We start from the raw sequence: 15,290 nt of genomic DNA on the forward strand, positions 1-15,290 counted from the left end.
TCACCGGATTTATCGGTTCAACTGCATGTTCGGATCGGATTACAAAACACTACGGCGATGTCTTCTATTTCCGGAATCATTTGTCCTCTTCACCCACTCGATCAATTCAGCAAATTAGCCGTAACTTAGGGCACTTAGCCCCACTCGTGAAAAACAATAATGCGAAATCTTTATTTCAAAATTTGAAGACACAATTTTAATATCGGTCATGAATGAAAATATCTGCACGTTACTAAATATCATAGAAAAGAACATTAGAGAGAATCAAAATCATATAACATGGAGAATCAAATCTCACGGGATCATAATTTCCGGTCTGGCACACAATATCCTAAATCCAAATAATAAAACCATTTCTAAACCGAAATAGCGGTTTGATTGGGTAAAGGTGTTCCTTTCCAGTTTCCACACTCATCAAAACTTCTAAAAATCCGGTTAAGTTACAAACCGGGGGATAAAAATATCAAGATTCCAGATCGAACCACCTAACGTACTTTTTTGTCTAATCTCAGCCCCACAAGGGCAGGCTGTCACAAAAATTGGCGGACCCCAAATAAATAAATAAATACTCCAAAAGAAGCAATAATGAAAAGAAAAAAGAAGAAGATCTCATTTCGAAGAATTAGGGTTTCGCGAAGAAGATGAGGGAGATCATAAGCATTCATATCGGTCAAGCTGGGATCCAAGTCGGTAACTCCTGCTGGGAGCTTTACTGCCTCGAACATGGGATCCAGCCCGATGGCATGATGCCCAGGTACACTCTTAACCTAAATTCCCCATTTCAATTTTTGTTTTTTTTCTTTTAGAGAGAGGAGAGGAGACTAACGTTAGGGTTTTCCCTTGGCAAGCAGTGATACGACGGTTGGTGTAGCGCACGATGCTTTCAACACTTTCTTCAGCGAGACCGGCGCTGGGAAGCATGTTCCCAGAGCCGTCTTCGTTGATCTCGAGCCCACGGTTATCGACGAAGTCCGTACCGGAACGTACCGGCAGCTTTTCCATCCGGAGCAGCTTATCTCCGGGAAAGAAGATGCTGCTAACAACTTCGCCAGAGGCCATTACACTGGTGAGATACCTTTTCTTATGGATTCTTTGAAAAAATTGGTGCTTTAATGTGTTAATGTGATTGCAGTTGGGAAGGAGATTGTGGATCTTTGTCTTGACCGTGTGAGGAAGCTTGCGGATAACTGTACTGGCTTGCAAGGCTTCTTGGTGTTCAACGCTGTCGGTGGTGGGACTGGTTCTGGTTTGGGGTCTCTTTTGTTAGAGCGTTTGTCTGTTGATTATGGTAAAAAGTCTAAACTTGGCTTCACCATTTACCCTTCTCCTCAGGTACTTTAAAACTCATTGGTAATTATTACTTTGAAAGTTTCTTCCTTTGTTTTAATGCGTTGCCTTTTTGATTGATCTCAGGTTTCTACTGCTGTTGTTGAGCCTTACAACAGTGTTCTTTCAACGCACTCTCTCCTTGAACACACCGATGTAGCTGTTCTCTTGGATAACGAAGCCATCTATGATATTTGCCGCAGATCACTTGATATCGAGAGGCCTACTTACACGAACCTCAACAGGTTGATATCTCAGATCATATCGTCCTTGACAACATCGTTGAGGTTTGATGGAGCTATTAATGTGGATATCACCGAGTTCCAGACCAATCTTGTCCCTTACCCCCGAATCCATTTCATGCTGTCCTCTTATGCTCCGGTTATCTCAGCAGCGAAGGCTTACCATGAGCAGCTTTCGGTCCCTGAGATCACTAATGCTGTGTTTGAGCCAGCTAGCATGATGGCTAAGTGTGACCCGAGGCACGGGAAATACATGGCTTGTTGTTTGATGTACCGTGGAGATGTTGTTCCTAAGGATGTTAATGCTGCTGTTGGTACTATCAAGACTAAGAGGACTGTTCAATTTGTCGACTGGTATGATCTACAAACCGGAACAAGTTGCTATTGCGTTACTTAGCTTCATGTTTTGCTTCTGTTAACACATTTTTTTTATTTGCAGGTGCCCAACAGGTTTCAAATGTGGAATCAACTACCAACCTCCAACAGTTGTTCCGGGAGGCGACCTCGCTAAGGTCCAGAGAGCGGTCTGCATGATCAGCAACAACACAGCCGTTGCAGAGGTGTTCTCACGGATCGACCACAAGTTTGATCTGATGTACGCGAAAAGAGCGTTTGTGCACTGGTACGTTGGTGAAGGAATGGAGGAAGGTGAGTTCTCAGAGGCACGTGAAGACTTGGCGGCACTGGAGAAAGATTATGAAGAAGTGGGTGCTGAAGGTGGAGACGATGAGGAAGATGAAGGTGAAGAGTATTGACACCTTCTTCTCTCAAGCAATGTGCAACCAAAAGCCTTTTTCAAATTTCTATTTCTACTTATTATTCTTGTGGATTACATGTTTCCTTTTAATCCTGTACAATATTCGTTGCACTTCCTGTTTTTATTTTGGTTCATTCATTTGGTAAAACGACCATTGGGAATTTAAGTGTTCATTTCTGTAACCAAACTTTCATCTTCTTACAGTGTCCATTTTTTTTCTTTAGATACAGTCTTGTCTATTAGGACTTTGTAGAGATGTGTTCTACTTTACATGAATTGAAAAGGAAATGTAAGATGAGATCATATAGGGCAGAAGAGTTGTGAGAGTGAAGGGAGATCCCAAATTGGATCTGTAGGATCGAAAATCGCATATTCTGCATTCATGTTGTTGTAGTAGGTAGCTCCATTCATTGCATATAGGGACGAAGATATCTCTCTTTGGAGATCAGCTAGACCCAAATGTTGATCGGTTGAGTTTGAACTGTTGAAATTTCCATGTGTTTCTTCGCCTCCCTGAGTCGAAGGAACCTGATGATTGAATCCAGAGTCAAAGGGACAATAGTAAGGGAAGTGGACACTTTCCGTTTCTTGTTGTAACATGGCTGATGAATCAGGACGGTATACATCATTGGGCTGCATCACTGTGGTCGTGTTGCTGGCGGTGGGACTAGTAGCAGTCGAAGTGTAATTGATGTTGCATTCCGAGAAAGAAGAGACGGGTTTGTTTTGTTGCTTTTGTTGTTGTTGTTTCATGCTCTGCTTCTGGTGAAGGAGGTTTCTGATCTTCAAAGACAATTGAGAGTTGTTTGGAAAATGGTTTGCGAAATTGGTGCGAGTATTGGAGCCACGTAAGAGACAAGCAGCTTCATCATAGGCTCGAGCAGCTTCTTCTGCGGTTTCAAAGGTTCCAAGCCACATTCGTATCTTTTGTGTCGTGTCTTTGATCTCTGCCACCCATTTCCCTGAAGGCCTTTGCCTAACTCCAACGAACTTGGTCTTCTTGTTGTTACCTTTGCTCTTTTCTTTTGTTTTCTGCTTTTGGGTTGTTTTTTGTTCCATTTTTTTTTGTATGAATCTAAGTACAGAGATGGTGGAAATATAAGTATTTATAAGGAAATATAAGTTAAGTGTTTCACTTCTGTGCTCGTTTGTTTTGGGATCAAGTCTTAGTGGGTGCCTCGTTTTCTGAGGACTTGTTCTTATTATTTTAGGTGATGATGCAGATGTTTTATGTTATGTGGGTTCCATGATTTAGTTACGTGCGCACCATTTTCTAATTTCTTAATACAGAAAATGAAATTATTAAGAGACAAACATGTCGTGTTTATTGCTTTAATTTGAAGACATGTTGAGCTTAATATACAGTTGAATATGATTATGACAAAAAGTCACAGATTAGTGGAAACCCTCTAAGAAGCTTACTATATATATGCTTACTATATGGAGTATGTCTTAAGAATCTTAACATTAAGTAGAAAACTATTAACCGGCAAAAATGGTTTCCCAAAGGTTTTTCGTTACTTTATTTTGTCTGTTTGCAACCTTAATCACAGTTGTTAAAGGAAACAACAATAACAACAGAAAGCTATTGACAAGTTACCAGCCGCATTCTCCTCCTCAATCTCCAGTTTATAGGCCTCCTGTTGCTCCTCCAACCCCAGTGTATAAACCTCCTGTTGCTCCTCCTACTCCGGTGTATAAACCTCCGGTTGATGTTCCTCCTCCTTCTCCTAAACCACAAACCGCCTACTACTACAGGAGGTCTCCACCGCCACCACCCTCTGGACATGGAAGAGTGTATCCACCTCCTCCTTCCAAACCTTGGTGGTGGTTGTTGAGGCGTTAAGAAGCATGCAATTAGCTGATGGATTGTTATTTGATGGAAGTTTGCCTGGAAACATTACGAGTGCATTATTTGTCTTAACTTTGTCTTCACGTCTTGCAATTTGCCGGAGTTTCTCCATCTTTGGTTTGCGGGTTTGCAGTGTGATTTTAAAGCTTCTTCGTTCAATCGGTTTGTTTAACCTTTTCTAATTGTATGTGCCAGAACTTGTTAACTAAATATCAAATGGACAGTCTTTGTTTATCGATTAAATACTTCTTAGACAGATTCTCAAAGAGATATTTAATACACAAGCCACATAATGAAAAAAAAAAGAAAAAAAAAAGCCACATAATGAAGTAAAATTTATGATACATGGCATATCAATCCTTTAACTATATTCTATTTGAGCGATTTTGTGGGCTTCCTGTGCGGGTGTGGTTGACTTTATGAGATTGCGAACTGTTTCAAGTCAATGGCTTATAGTGAACCCCAAATATAACAACCCCGATGCCAAAGACAAGCTACACACAACTTCTTGGCCGAAGAAGAAGCCAAGTGGCGCTTGGTCCCATGTCGCTACTGAGGAAGATGGATGTAGGAAAAAGTGTCTATTTCAACATGAACTTTACGTGTCGTGTCTATTGAAAGTTCAGAGACACGTAAATAAGAACCGTATTCAAGAACACTTCTTGTATTATAGAAACCTTTTAAACAATTTTCTTAGATCTGTTTAATCCGATTTAAGTATTGAGTATTAAATGTGTTAGTCATCCGTTAATTTCTCAAAACAACGTCATTTTGTATAAATTTTGTGAAACTAAAAATCAAAATAAAATATAAACTTTTAAAACCGTGCTTATATATATTAACTGTCAAATGTAATAGTCATCCTTTAATTTACCAAAAGACTTTATTTTGGTTAAATTTTATGAAACTATTCATCATTTTTTAATTTTTTTTAATTTTACAAAATCTATCCAAAATGACATTGTTTTGATAAATTAATGTATGACTAAAACTTTTAACGGTCAATATATATATATGACCGTCAAAAGTGTTAGTCTTTCAAAAAATACTAGATAGACTCTCAAAATCGTGCTTATTTATATATTGACGGTTTAAGGTGTTAGTCATCCGTTAATTTATCGAAACGATTTTGATAAATTCAATGATGACTATTACCTTTGACAGTCAATTTATATAAGCATGATTTTGAGAGTATATTTTATTTTTAATTTTTAATTTCACAAAATTTATACAAAATGACGTTGTTTTGAGAAATTAACGGATGACTAACACATTTAATACTCAATATTGAAATAAGCACGATTTTGAAAGTCTATGTAGTATTTTCGAATTTTTGTTTAGTTCAATGTAAAATACGCACTACTATAAAGTTCATAAAAGAATAGATACGACGCGTAAAATTCATGTATTTAAAAAAAATTGTTTAGTTCAGTGTAGAATATGCACTACTACAAAGTTCGCGAAGAAAAAGGCACGACGCGTAAAGTTCATGTTGAAATAGACACTTTTTCCGATGGATGTCAATAGTGGTTACGTACGAAAAATTGACCGATATAAAAATCAAAAATAGAATTTCAATCTGAAAAAAAAGCCAAGAAAAAAGACCAAAAAAACAATGGCAATGAGAGAAAAGAATCATTCCTCCAAAATTCTCACATGCATACAAAAACAAAACTCCAAAAAAATCGAGACCATTTCAGTTTATCGTATAAGCACCAAAATCTTCATCACTCCCCCAAACTCAGAAGCCAACACCAAACCTTTACGATTTTGGGGGAACCATTCCCCAGTTGACACTCTTTTCACTAACAATCTCTCCTTCCTCCTAATATACATCTCAGTTCATAATGTATGAAGGATAGATAAGACCCATTCATCCCTCCCAAAAAAAAAACAAATGTTGAAAATGTAAAAGAAATGTAGTAAACACATAAAATGCAAAACTGACGACGCTCACAAGACTGAGACCCCATTTTTGGAATGAATTTTAGGAGGAAAGCATGGACTGGAGAGCGACCTGCTGCTCTGGTTTCAATGTTGACCATACTGAGGCCAATGCCGATTGTGGCAGTGTTTGCTGAAGTTGCCTTATTATATTAACCATACGACCTGCCGTCTCTTCTGTCACCACATCTTTCCTTGTAAGCACCTGGCCAGCCAATACATAACATTGGTTTTCTTTAACAAATACAAAAGATCAACGAGTGAAAAATGTCTATGAGAGGAAGCGTCATTACACGAACCTCAGCAAATACTGTTAAGATTTTTGGCAGATACTGGTTATTGGGGCCTAAAAGGTCCACATCTTGCCTGTAAGTTGTAATCATAGTCGCAATGAATAATTTTTTAAAAAAAACAAGGCTAAGGATATTAGATTTTAAACCATTTGATTACCTCTCAACCATTGAGCAGAGCTGATCATGAACAACTTTGGCTTCCATGACATCATTACTTATAGGCAAACAGTTCAACCACGCAGGAAGTACCTAATATTACCCAAAAAAGTTAACTTGTTGATCAACAAAAACAACCACACGAATACGTGATGAGTCTTAGTTAGCTATCATAGCTAGTTAGCTATCATAGCTACCTGAGAAGAATCGATACTATCACGGTGAAATTGGCAGATCTTTCCCACAGCGGATACAGCATTATCATATGCCATGGCATTTTCAGACTGCCGAGCATTTGGATGCTGTATCACAACATTCAATCTTGACAGGGCCTCTGTTGAAACAAAAAAACATATGTAACTACTTAGCTCCAAAGTATGTATTGAACCCCCCAAGAGCTACTACTGAGGGAAGATATTCCATACCTCCGACAAGAGGCTTGAATACAGATCCGCCAAACTCAGCACAAACACCAAGCCCATAAACGGCAGCCTGAAACAAACAAGAGAGTTCATAAAATTTAGTACACAGCTCCAGAAACAACAGTTACACAAATGCAGGCTAATACCTGTCGAACATCTGCGCTCTCGTCATTGCAAGCTTCCAGTACGAATGGAAGATAAGTATCATAGTATCTGATAAACAAATAGCAGAATAAAACGCATAAGAAGACTAGATACTGAAAACGTGCAATGTACAAAAATCCAGTGAATGCAAATCCGTACTTAAAGGCAGCGTCACGGCACTGTTCAGCAACATCATCAAAGATGCATATTGCAATCCTTCTCTCTTCAGCTGTTTTATCCCTTCCCTGAACTCAACGAATACAATCCACAATCAATACCGAAACAGAATACCCAAGGCGAACTAAGATGTTATTGTATAAGCGCCATGCCCACAGCCACATATTTTAGAAACTCTATTCACCTGAACTGAACTACACATATTTAGAAAGTCTATTCATCTGAACCATGGTGCTAACAGTTTCTATAATTATTAACTTGTGCTATATATCAGTTAAGTTATATATGTTAGGAAATATGAATAACATAAGCAAACATACTGTTGACAATAAAAAATTCTCCACTTAATATCATGGAGGGCCAAAAAGAAAGAGACTTGAGTGATGACGACCACTTACCCACATAGGAGTCAAATAAGAGGATAATTCATCGAAGTAAGGCAGAAACGAGGCCTTGAAAGTCTTTACCAATGTTCCCAATATTTCTCCAACCTATGTGTAGACAAATTTTAGTAAGAGCATTGAAGATCGTATAATTTCATCATACTTCCACTTGACAAGGGTTGAATCATAGAAAGTAACCTGATCAAAAATTTCTTCCTCTTGCTCATTTTCCTCTTTAATAAGCTCTCCCTCTTCAGCGTCAAAATCTTCAGCATGGGCCCTCTCTCCCCTCTCTTGCTTCCTACTAGAGCTTGCTGTCATAACTTGCTTTACCTCATCAATTATGGATCTAATTTTCCCTTCGTCCAAAAGATTTCCAGAGATCTGAAAAACAGTGACAGGTCATAAGATACCATTTCCAAATGCAATGCTACGATTAACTCTAAGAGGAACGTTATAAAGACTTCATTCAAAATAAGTTATCTATCACAACAAAACTACCAAAGAAAGTGCAGGGATTATCAAATGGAAATGCAGGAGAGAGACATGAGGCACATAGTATAAGGAATGTTTAAAATTTTCTCTTCATTGCTAATGAAAAATTACCTGCAAGCATTCATTGATAGCTTCCAACATACTGACACAAATCTCCGTATCAGGCTCCTATATAAAATTCAATCATTAGAAATGGATCAAAGCCGAAAGAGAGAAAAGAAAAAAGAATAGAATATACACTAACTTTATGCAAAGCTTCCAGCATGGCTGGGATAATGTAGTCAGAAAGCTGCTTCAAATAGGATATGTCGCGCCCATCGGCTTGTCCTTTCTCTATTGCCAGTTTGGCTGAGCGCATTAGTTCCGGCATGGCTAGAAAGAAAAGTTATCCGATTAATTAGAATTATGCTCTACAGAACAAAGAGTTTGGACTATAGACAATATGTTTATAATCCAAAAAGATTGAATTACTGGTTGAGAAAAAAAAAGAATATGTTTACTGATTTACCTGACACAGCAGCTCTTCTAACTTCTTCGTGAAAATAGAATTTCAGCAAAGGAACCAGTGTAAGTGCAACCTACAATATACAAATCAGCCTACACAGTCCCAAGAACAATATCGGATACTCACAATAAATGGAGTTATCTAATCATACTAACCTGATCAACCCAGGGAAAAAATCCTTCTTTTAACTCATCAGCATAGCAACAAAGCATGTTACAAGCTGTGGCTTTTTCCTCTAGGACACTCGTTTTGATTCCTATTCTTTTGTCCCCCAGGATAATTGTCTCCATGCTGCATTAAAAAGAAAATATTAAAACATTTCACATATTAATAGGAACGAAATCTCAGCATATTATATATCTCAAGACAAAATAAAAAACTATACAGGGGAAGCTGCACTTCAAACAATACAGAGAGACTACTCATGCCAATTTTTCACAACAAGATTAAAATAGTCTTTTTTTATGCCAGTGCAGACGATATATTAAAGCAAGGTAGAGAGACATCACAACAAGCAGACGGAAGTGGAGAAAAAATTAAAACCTTTCATCATCAGAATCCTCTGCTTCATCTTCTGAATCAGCAGATGTAATTGTTACATCTGGTTTAAGTTGAGCTGACTGAAGCAAAGGAGGCATCACCACAGTCATGTATGGGAGGAATTCTTGGCCTAGACACTTGCAAAGCCGAGCCCATGCCTATGAAAATGCAAGGTAAATGTAAGTAAGTGAATTTACCATATAGGCCTAGCAAGTTGTAACCAAAATTCACCTGTAACATGTAACTCGTTATCGGATCATCTGCCTCCATTTCAGAACCTTGCAATGACATAAGCACTTCCATGACCTGGAAAAGACATGTAAAATAGTTTCATGACATATGAATAGGATGAAAGTAATATAGATAGATGGACTGGAATTTACAGATACCATAAGCTTTGAAAATTGATTTGACCGATACCTGTCTAGCATCTTCCTTAAATCTGTCCTTTCCAACTGCCATTCCAACAAGACTGATGCATTCCATAGATTTGGCACGAAGCATCCGCTTTGATTTGTCAGTTGCGTTCATCAAAATAGTTTTGAGATAAGGCATGACAACATCATAGTATTTTTGGAAGTGTTCCTGCAATTTCAGATATTGCCAGATAAAGAGTTGCATGCGAGGAAAATAATAGAAGCAAACATAACTTGTTCACATATACCTGCGATGAATCAGCAACTGAAGCAAGAGCTGTTAAAGCTCCTTCTTGCACCATTTGCTTTCCATTCTAATTGTAACAACATTATAATCCAAAGTCAATAACTGAGCGCAAACGTTTTAGTTATTTATTGTAAAAAAAAAGTTGCACAATGGACTTACTTGTAGGAGCACAAGCAACTTGCTCACAATTCCGTCTAAATAAGGTGCCAATATTTCAGGTGTACAATTTTCACTGAAGTTGAGTACTGCTGAAGCAGCATGAGCCTAAAAGACATTACACGATACTGCTTTAGCAAAGGTCAGAAGATTATGTTTTCAGAAATACAGGTTTAGCTAGGATATCTAACTTGCACTCGTGGATTCTGGAAATCATCCATAGCAGCAGCAAGCGCAGGGAGCACTCTCTGATGATGTTGGTTCTGCAAATCTGGACCCAAATCTGTAGACAACTGTCCAATCGCATTTATGGCTGCCCACCTTACACGAGGATGAGGACTTTGAAATTGGCTCAAAATCATAGACACCACTTGCTCTAGATTTTTAATCATCACCTACATCAAAGTTCAAGATATTAAATATCAAAATGAAAACACAAAATAATGCATGTATTCAACAAGTCGTGGCCAGAATCAATTATAATTTATAACACACAACTGAAAGCAAACACATCGAAACTAAAAAAAACATTTACTCAATACAGATAACACAGTTGCAATCACAAAGAATTTTACCTTTGAGCAACCTTCAGCAATCTGAGCAAGCGCAATCAAAGAAGCGTGGTGTTTCTGCCACTCAGAGGCAACCAAGTAAGCAGAAAACTGCTGATACGCAACCGGAACAATAGTGTTCCCTCCCAAGGCAATCGCTAACCGATCCAAACACTCTTGACCCATACTGTAGTTGCTAGTCTCGCCAGCGTCCTCGTCCTCAGTCTCAGCGCTGTACCAAGCAGGATCGTCCTCTATATCCTCGAGCATTTTCATCAGCGCCGCAAACAACCTGTCAATAAACTGAGGCAGTTTTCTAACCATCCCAGGAGCACGCTCACGCGCCTCAGCAAGAGTCACCAAAAACTCAACCGCCAGGTGGCGCGTACTCTCCTCGAGAGACTCAGCCTCAGCGATCTGAAGCATCGAGGCAACAATGTCAACGAGCTGCCGCCTGAGGAACCGCGGCTCGGTGCCGGCCAGCTCGATGAAAAGCTCCAGCGCCTCCTGCGCGGTCGCTTCGTTCCCGTTGTTGAGGGACTCGGTCAACGTTCTGATCATCGCTGGCAAAACGTCTTGGAACCTATCGCGCTCCGTGGAGTTGGATAGACACTGGACGAAACTAATCACGGCGTTAAGCGCGGCGATTTTAACGTCCGAGCTAACGGCGTTACTACTTAAACATTGGAGGAAGACGCCGTGTAGATGTTTGATGTGAGGAGTCAGAGTCTCCCCAACGTACTGCGACAGCTGCGCCAAGATCAAAAACGCCGACTCCTGGAGCTTCGACGAATCGGACGCCACGCACTGGAAAACGAACGGAAGCAGCTCCGGCCATCCGTTCTCCGGGAGGATCCCGGAGGCGAGCTCGGAGACCGTGTCGCAGATCTTCTTCGAGATCGATTTGGCCTCCTCGCGCTGGATGCAAGCCATCATCGACGATTTGAGGGAGGATTGAGTGGGGAGGGAGAGGCGCGGCCAGAGGTAAGCGTCGTCCCGCGTGAGGAGCTTGCGGAGGAGAACGGCGGCCATGGCGCGGCCCTCGGGGTGGGGAGAGAGCTGGAGGAGGTGAGCGAGCTTCAAGGCGAGGGTGTCTGGATTGGTCTGCTTGGCGAGATTGAAGAGAGCCTCCGCGGAGGAGCGTTGCTCGTTGGAGGAGGACATGAGGTGGGAGATGAGAGTCTCGAACGGCGCCGTATCGGAGCCGAGGACCATCGCGAGCTGTGCTTGCTGATTCGCGTCGGTAGCCATTGGCAAGGTGGCGGCGGGAAAAACTAGGGTTAAAAAGCTGTCTCTCTCCTCTTATTAGGGGACGCGAGAGTAGAGAGAGAGAGAGTAAGCGGAATGAGGAGGGGATGAGGTCTGAAGAGATAATTATATATTTGTTTTAATTATTTATTTCCGTTTTTTTTCCTACTAGTCGTGATTTGAGGTGGTATCTGGCGTGGGCCGCGCGGGTAGCCCATTATTAAATTAGGGAAAGAAGAAGAAAAGTAAAGTAATAATAATATGTCATTAGCTGTATTTCCAACTATTTATGTATAGTATATATAATTAAAAGTTGGCTTTTATTATTTTATTTGCGGAATATATCTTTTATATTTAAGTTATGATTTTTTTATGAAGTCCACATTTTCAAATGTAGTAAGATTTTGCCTGGTCTAAAGAAAAAGATTTTGGTATGGTTTTGGGTTATCCGGAATATGCTTGGACAGTTGGACGACTTTCTCCACTGTTAAACTGGAAATGGAAGTGAATATATATACGTGGAACTAGGCTATTGATCTAATGGAAAGTTTACGCTAATTTTAAGTAATTTTCGGTTAAATTTTGTTAAATATAACTAAAATAGTATCTTGGAAAATATGAATTTTTTATATACAGTAGAACATCTATAAATTAATACTTGATAAATTAATAATTTCTATAAATTAATAAATTTTTACGGTTTTGAATTGGACTAGTTCAAAATATGACACAAATCGATGAAATAATAAGATAATATTTTTTAGAAAGTTCTATGTAAATATATGGTTCCACTAAAATCTTAAATTAATAATATTTCTATATATACATTTCATATAAGTAAAAACTAAGCATTATATTGTTGGTTTTATATTCACAATGAAATTCTCCTATTTTTCTTAACATTTCAGTATATTTTGATAATATTTAGTAAAATTATATCGAAAACCTTATATGAAACACAAAAATATAAACCAAACAATATAATAAAATAATATGAAAGTCAAATTTCCAAAACTTAATTAATTTATACACGGTAAAATCAAATATAATTTATATTTTATAAATATAAATATTCAAAGTAGAAAAACATCTAAAAGGGTTTTTTGTAAATTAATATCTATATAAATTAATAAAATTTTGAAGTTCCAACATTATTAATTTATAGAGGTTCTACTGTAAATAAATGAATAATATGGAAATGTGGTAATTGATTAAAGTGATGTATTTCGATCTTGCATCAAATTGATCTCACCAAATATGATTTAGGTGATGATTGTTTAACTGGTTTTTAAATTTTAGTTTTTGGATTTTACATATTAGTTTTTAATTTTTGATCATATATGAATAATAAAATTACAAAATAGTATTATTGTTAATATAAAAACTTATAATAAATTTTTACTTTAAGTAAATCATTAAATAAAAACTTATAGTTACATTTGAAACACACATCTAATTTATATCTCCAACAAAATACACAATTAATAGCTAAGATTTTTTAAAAAGTTATATTGTTTAACTGGTTATATTTTAAAATATGAAAAATAAATAAAAACTATGCGATTCAAATATTATAAAATAAATATCCATAACTGAATTTTAAAAGCACATTTAGTCCTACATTTTCAAAGATGGATATCATACATAAAATTTATGTAACTCAAATACTTTAACATAAAAATAATAACCTTATTTTATATATAATAAAAATACAATGTAATAAATGTATGATAATAATAACTAACAAATTAGTTAATCTTATATAAATTTTATAGTACAAAATATTAATCAAATAATAAATAAATAATTTACCTAAACAAAAATCCAATAACTTAATTTTAAAGAATATTTTTTATTTTGTGATTTTTATTCATGTGTTATGTATAATAAATATATCTAGTAGATGTTTTTTTTTAAGTTAATATTTTTTGCAAAATAAATAAAAGGTTTTCGTGTGTAGAAACCAGAAAAATGTGGATTTTACCTCTTAGACATAAAATAGTAAAACAATGGAAAACTAGTCTCTTAATAATTAGAAATCATACTTTGTTAAATCATGATTGGATAAAAAAATAATTTTTGGAAAGTCAAAAAACAAAAAAAAACTATTTCATAAACTGAAAAAACCCAAGGGATAAAAAAAGAGGAGAAATTGCCAAAAATACCATTTTCATAGTACCACTTTTCATGTTTACACTAACCACTTTTACCACTACTTTTAATGAAGGGTTTAGATTTGAAAGTTTAGGATTTAGGGTTAAGATTTGATGTTTTAGGGTTTAAGGTATATAGTTTAGGGTTTAGAGTTGAAGATTTAGGGTTTATAGTTTAGACTTTAGGGTTTAGGGTTTAGGATATTGAATTTAGGGTATATAGTTTAGGGTTTAGGGTTTAGAGTTGAAGATTTTGGGTTTAGGGTTTAGAATTGGAGGTTTATGATTTAGAATTTGAGATTAGAATTTTGAAAAGCATATAAAAACAAAGATATAAGAGTTTTTACCATTTTAATAAATAAGGTATTTTTGAAAATGTGTCTTTAGTGGTGGTAAAGATGAATAATGGTACCTTGAAAGTGGTATTTTTGAAAATTCCCCAAAAAAGAGAAGAAAGAAAACAGCCTAAATAACATGGAGACTTTTGTTCTTAAAACAAAAATTACTTTTCGAGTTACATGAAAAAAAAATTACTTTACCTTTGGTTAAATTTATAGTCATAAGTCAGAAAATCGACCAATTCATACATCAACAGACGGTTGAAATCCCGATCAGTACATAAATATGGATCATGTGCTAAAATATATATCAACATATAATATATTCAAATTTCATACACAAACATAGATATTTAGGATTATCCATTCATTGACAATATCTCCATTAGACAAATGGTAACAGACGTTTATGTGAATTTAATGGGTGTTTGCCTTTTATAATTTTTAATATGTGGATGGAGGACATCAAACCTGGGTTCGGACCATGTTATAACCATATGCTCAATCACTATGCCAAACCAAAATATTGGTTGTGTTATCTATTATGTCTTATTTATATATAATATATTTTATCCATATATTAGTATTTATTTAGAATTAGTTCCACAAAATATATAATTTCTAAGTAATTATGTTTAATAGACTTAATTATTTTTATTGTGTTTTAAAGAATTAAAAACATTTCAAATAAAATTTAAAATCAAAAAGCATTTACGAAACTTAAGAAGAAAATATGAAAAATATTATTTAAAAATTGAAAAATATACCTAGCACAGGTTCATATGATGTTCAGCTTTCTTTCTTGTGCTTCTGGTCCCCTTTGATTGAACATGTTTGTACATTTGTTTTTGTCTAGTTTCCAATTCTAAATAATGAGAAAGAAGAGAAGGTTCAAACTCAAGGTTGTGAGACATTCAGACGGTATGCATGCTTCTTTCAGCTCTT

At 36.5% G+C, this 15,290-nt stretch overlaps 4 protein-coding genes across 5 annotated transcripts; 2 read left to right on the forward strand and 2 right to left on the reverse strand.

Annotated features, from left to right (window-relative positions):
• The first annotated feature begins 565 nt into the window (after positions 1-565).
• On the forward strand, positions 566-2,550 carry LOC108843617 (tubulin alpha-5 chain). 2 transcript variants are annotated; one of them, XM_057002462.1, is made up of 6 exons: positions 566-754; positions 852-1,066; positions 1,133-1,332; positions 1,414-1,922; positions 2,008-2,130; positions 2,213-2,550. In XM_057002462.1, exons 1-6 carry the CDS (start codon positions 642-644, stop codon positions 2,469-2,471), a joined length of 1,419 nt encoding a protein of 472 aa, XP_056858442.1. In that variant the 5' UTR covers positions 566-641; the 3' UTR covers positions 2,472-2,550. The 2 variants fall into 2 exon arrangements, with proteins under 2 accessions (XP_056858442.1, XP_056858438.1); XM_057002458.1 differs by having other exon boundaries at positions 568-754; positions 2,008-2,550.
• LOC108841377 (ethylene-responsive transcription factor RAP2-11-like) lies at positions 2,382-3,453 on the reverse strand. Its single transcript, XM_018614139.2, has one exon. The coding sequence runs from the start codon at positions 3,382-3,384 to the stop codon at positions 2,626-2,628; it is 759 nt and encodes a 252-aa protein (XP_018469641.1). The 5' UTR covers positions 3,385-3,453; the 3' UTR covers positions 2,382-2,625.
• A 276-nt stretch (positions 3,454-3,729) lies between these two features.
• On the forward strand, positions 3,730-4,420 carry LOC108841340 (repetitive proline-rich cell wall protein 1-like). The gene has a single exon (XM_018614106.2). It carries the CDS (start codon positions 3,821-3,823, stop codon positions 4,169-4,171), a length of 351 nt encoding a protein of 116 aa, XP_018469608.1. The 5' UTR covers positions 3,730-3,820; the 3' UTR covers positions 4,172-4,420.
• A 1,379-nt stretch (positions 4,421-5,799) lies between these two features.
• On the reverse strand, positions 5,800-11,962 carry LOC108842446 (uncharacterized). The gene is made up of 20 exons (XM_018615363.2): positions 10,631-11,962; positions 10,247-10,450; positions 10,059-10,163; positions 9,901-9,966; positions 9,657-9,821; positions 9,468-9,542; positions 9,240-9,394; positions 8,852-8,987; positions 8,700-8,769; positions 8,436-8,563; positions 8,303-8,359; positions 7,895-8,080; positions 7,712-7,804; positions 7,296-7,381; positions 7,139-7,205; positions 6,996-7,062; positions 6,768-6,904; positions 6,572-6,663; positions 6,421-6,487; positions 5,800-6,326 (listed from the first exon to the last, which is right to left on the reverse strand). Exons 1-20 carry the CDS (start codon positions 11,855-11,857, stop codon positions 6,165-6,167), a joined length of 3,345 nt encoding a protein of 1,114 aa, XP_018470865.1. The 5' UTR covers positions 11,858-11,962; the 3' UTR covers positions 5,800-6,164.
• Between the last annotated feature and the right edge of the window lie 3,328 nt (positions 11,963-15,290).

This window comes from Raphanus sativus, chromosome 2, assembly GCF_000801105.2.
Source record: "Raphanus sativus cultivar WK10039 chromosome 2, ASM80110v3, whole genome shotgun sequence".
NCBI classification, from domain to species: Eukaryota; Viridiplantae; Streptophyta; class Magnoliopsida; order Brassicales; family Brassicaceae; genus Raphanus; species Raphanus sativus.

Bases quoted from the DNA above. Each gene is read 5' to 3' on its own strand.
- LOC108842446 (XM_018615363.2), bottom strand. From the start codon at position 11,857: ATGGCTACCGACGCGAATCAGCAAGCACAGCTCGCGATGGTCCTCGGC. The intron at 6,905-6,995 runs GTATGGAATATC...TTGTTTCAACAG, and splicing joins ATTCAAGCCTCTTGTCGGAG to AGGCCCTGTCAAGATTGAAT. The intron at 6,488-6,571 runs GTAATCAAATGG...TACAACTTACAG, and splicing joins CTCTGCTCAATGGTTGAGAG to GCAAGATGTGGACCTTTTAG.
- LOC108841340 (XM_018614106.2), top strand. From the start codon at position 3,821: ATGGTTTCCCAAAGGTTTTTCGTTACTTTATTTTGTCTGTTTGCAACC.
- LOC108841377 (XM_018614139.2), bottom strand. From the start codon at position 3,384: ATGGAACAAAAAACAACCCAAAAGCAGAAAACAAAAGAAAAGAGCAAA.
- LOC108843617 (XM_057002462.1), top strand. From the start codon at position 642: ATGAGGGAGATCATAAGCATTCATATCGGTCAAGCTGGGATCCAAGTC. The intron at 755-851 runs GTACACTCTTAA...CTTGGCAAGCAG, and splicing joins CCCGATGGCATGATGCCCAG to TGATACGACGGTTGGTGTAG. The intron at 1,067-1,132 runs GTGAGATACCTT...ATGTGATTGCAG, and splicing joins CGCCAGAGGCCATTACACTG to TTGGGAAGGAGATTGTGGAT.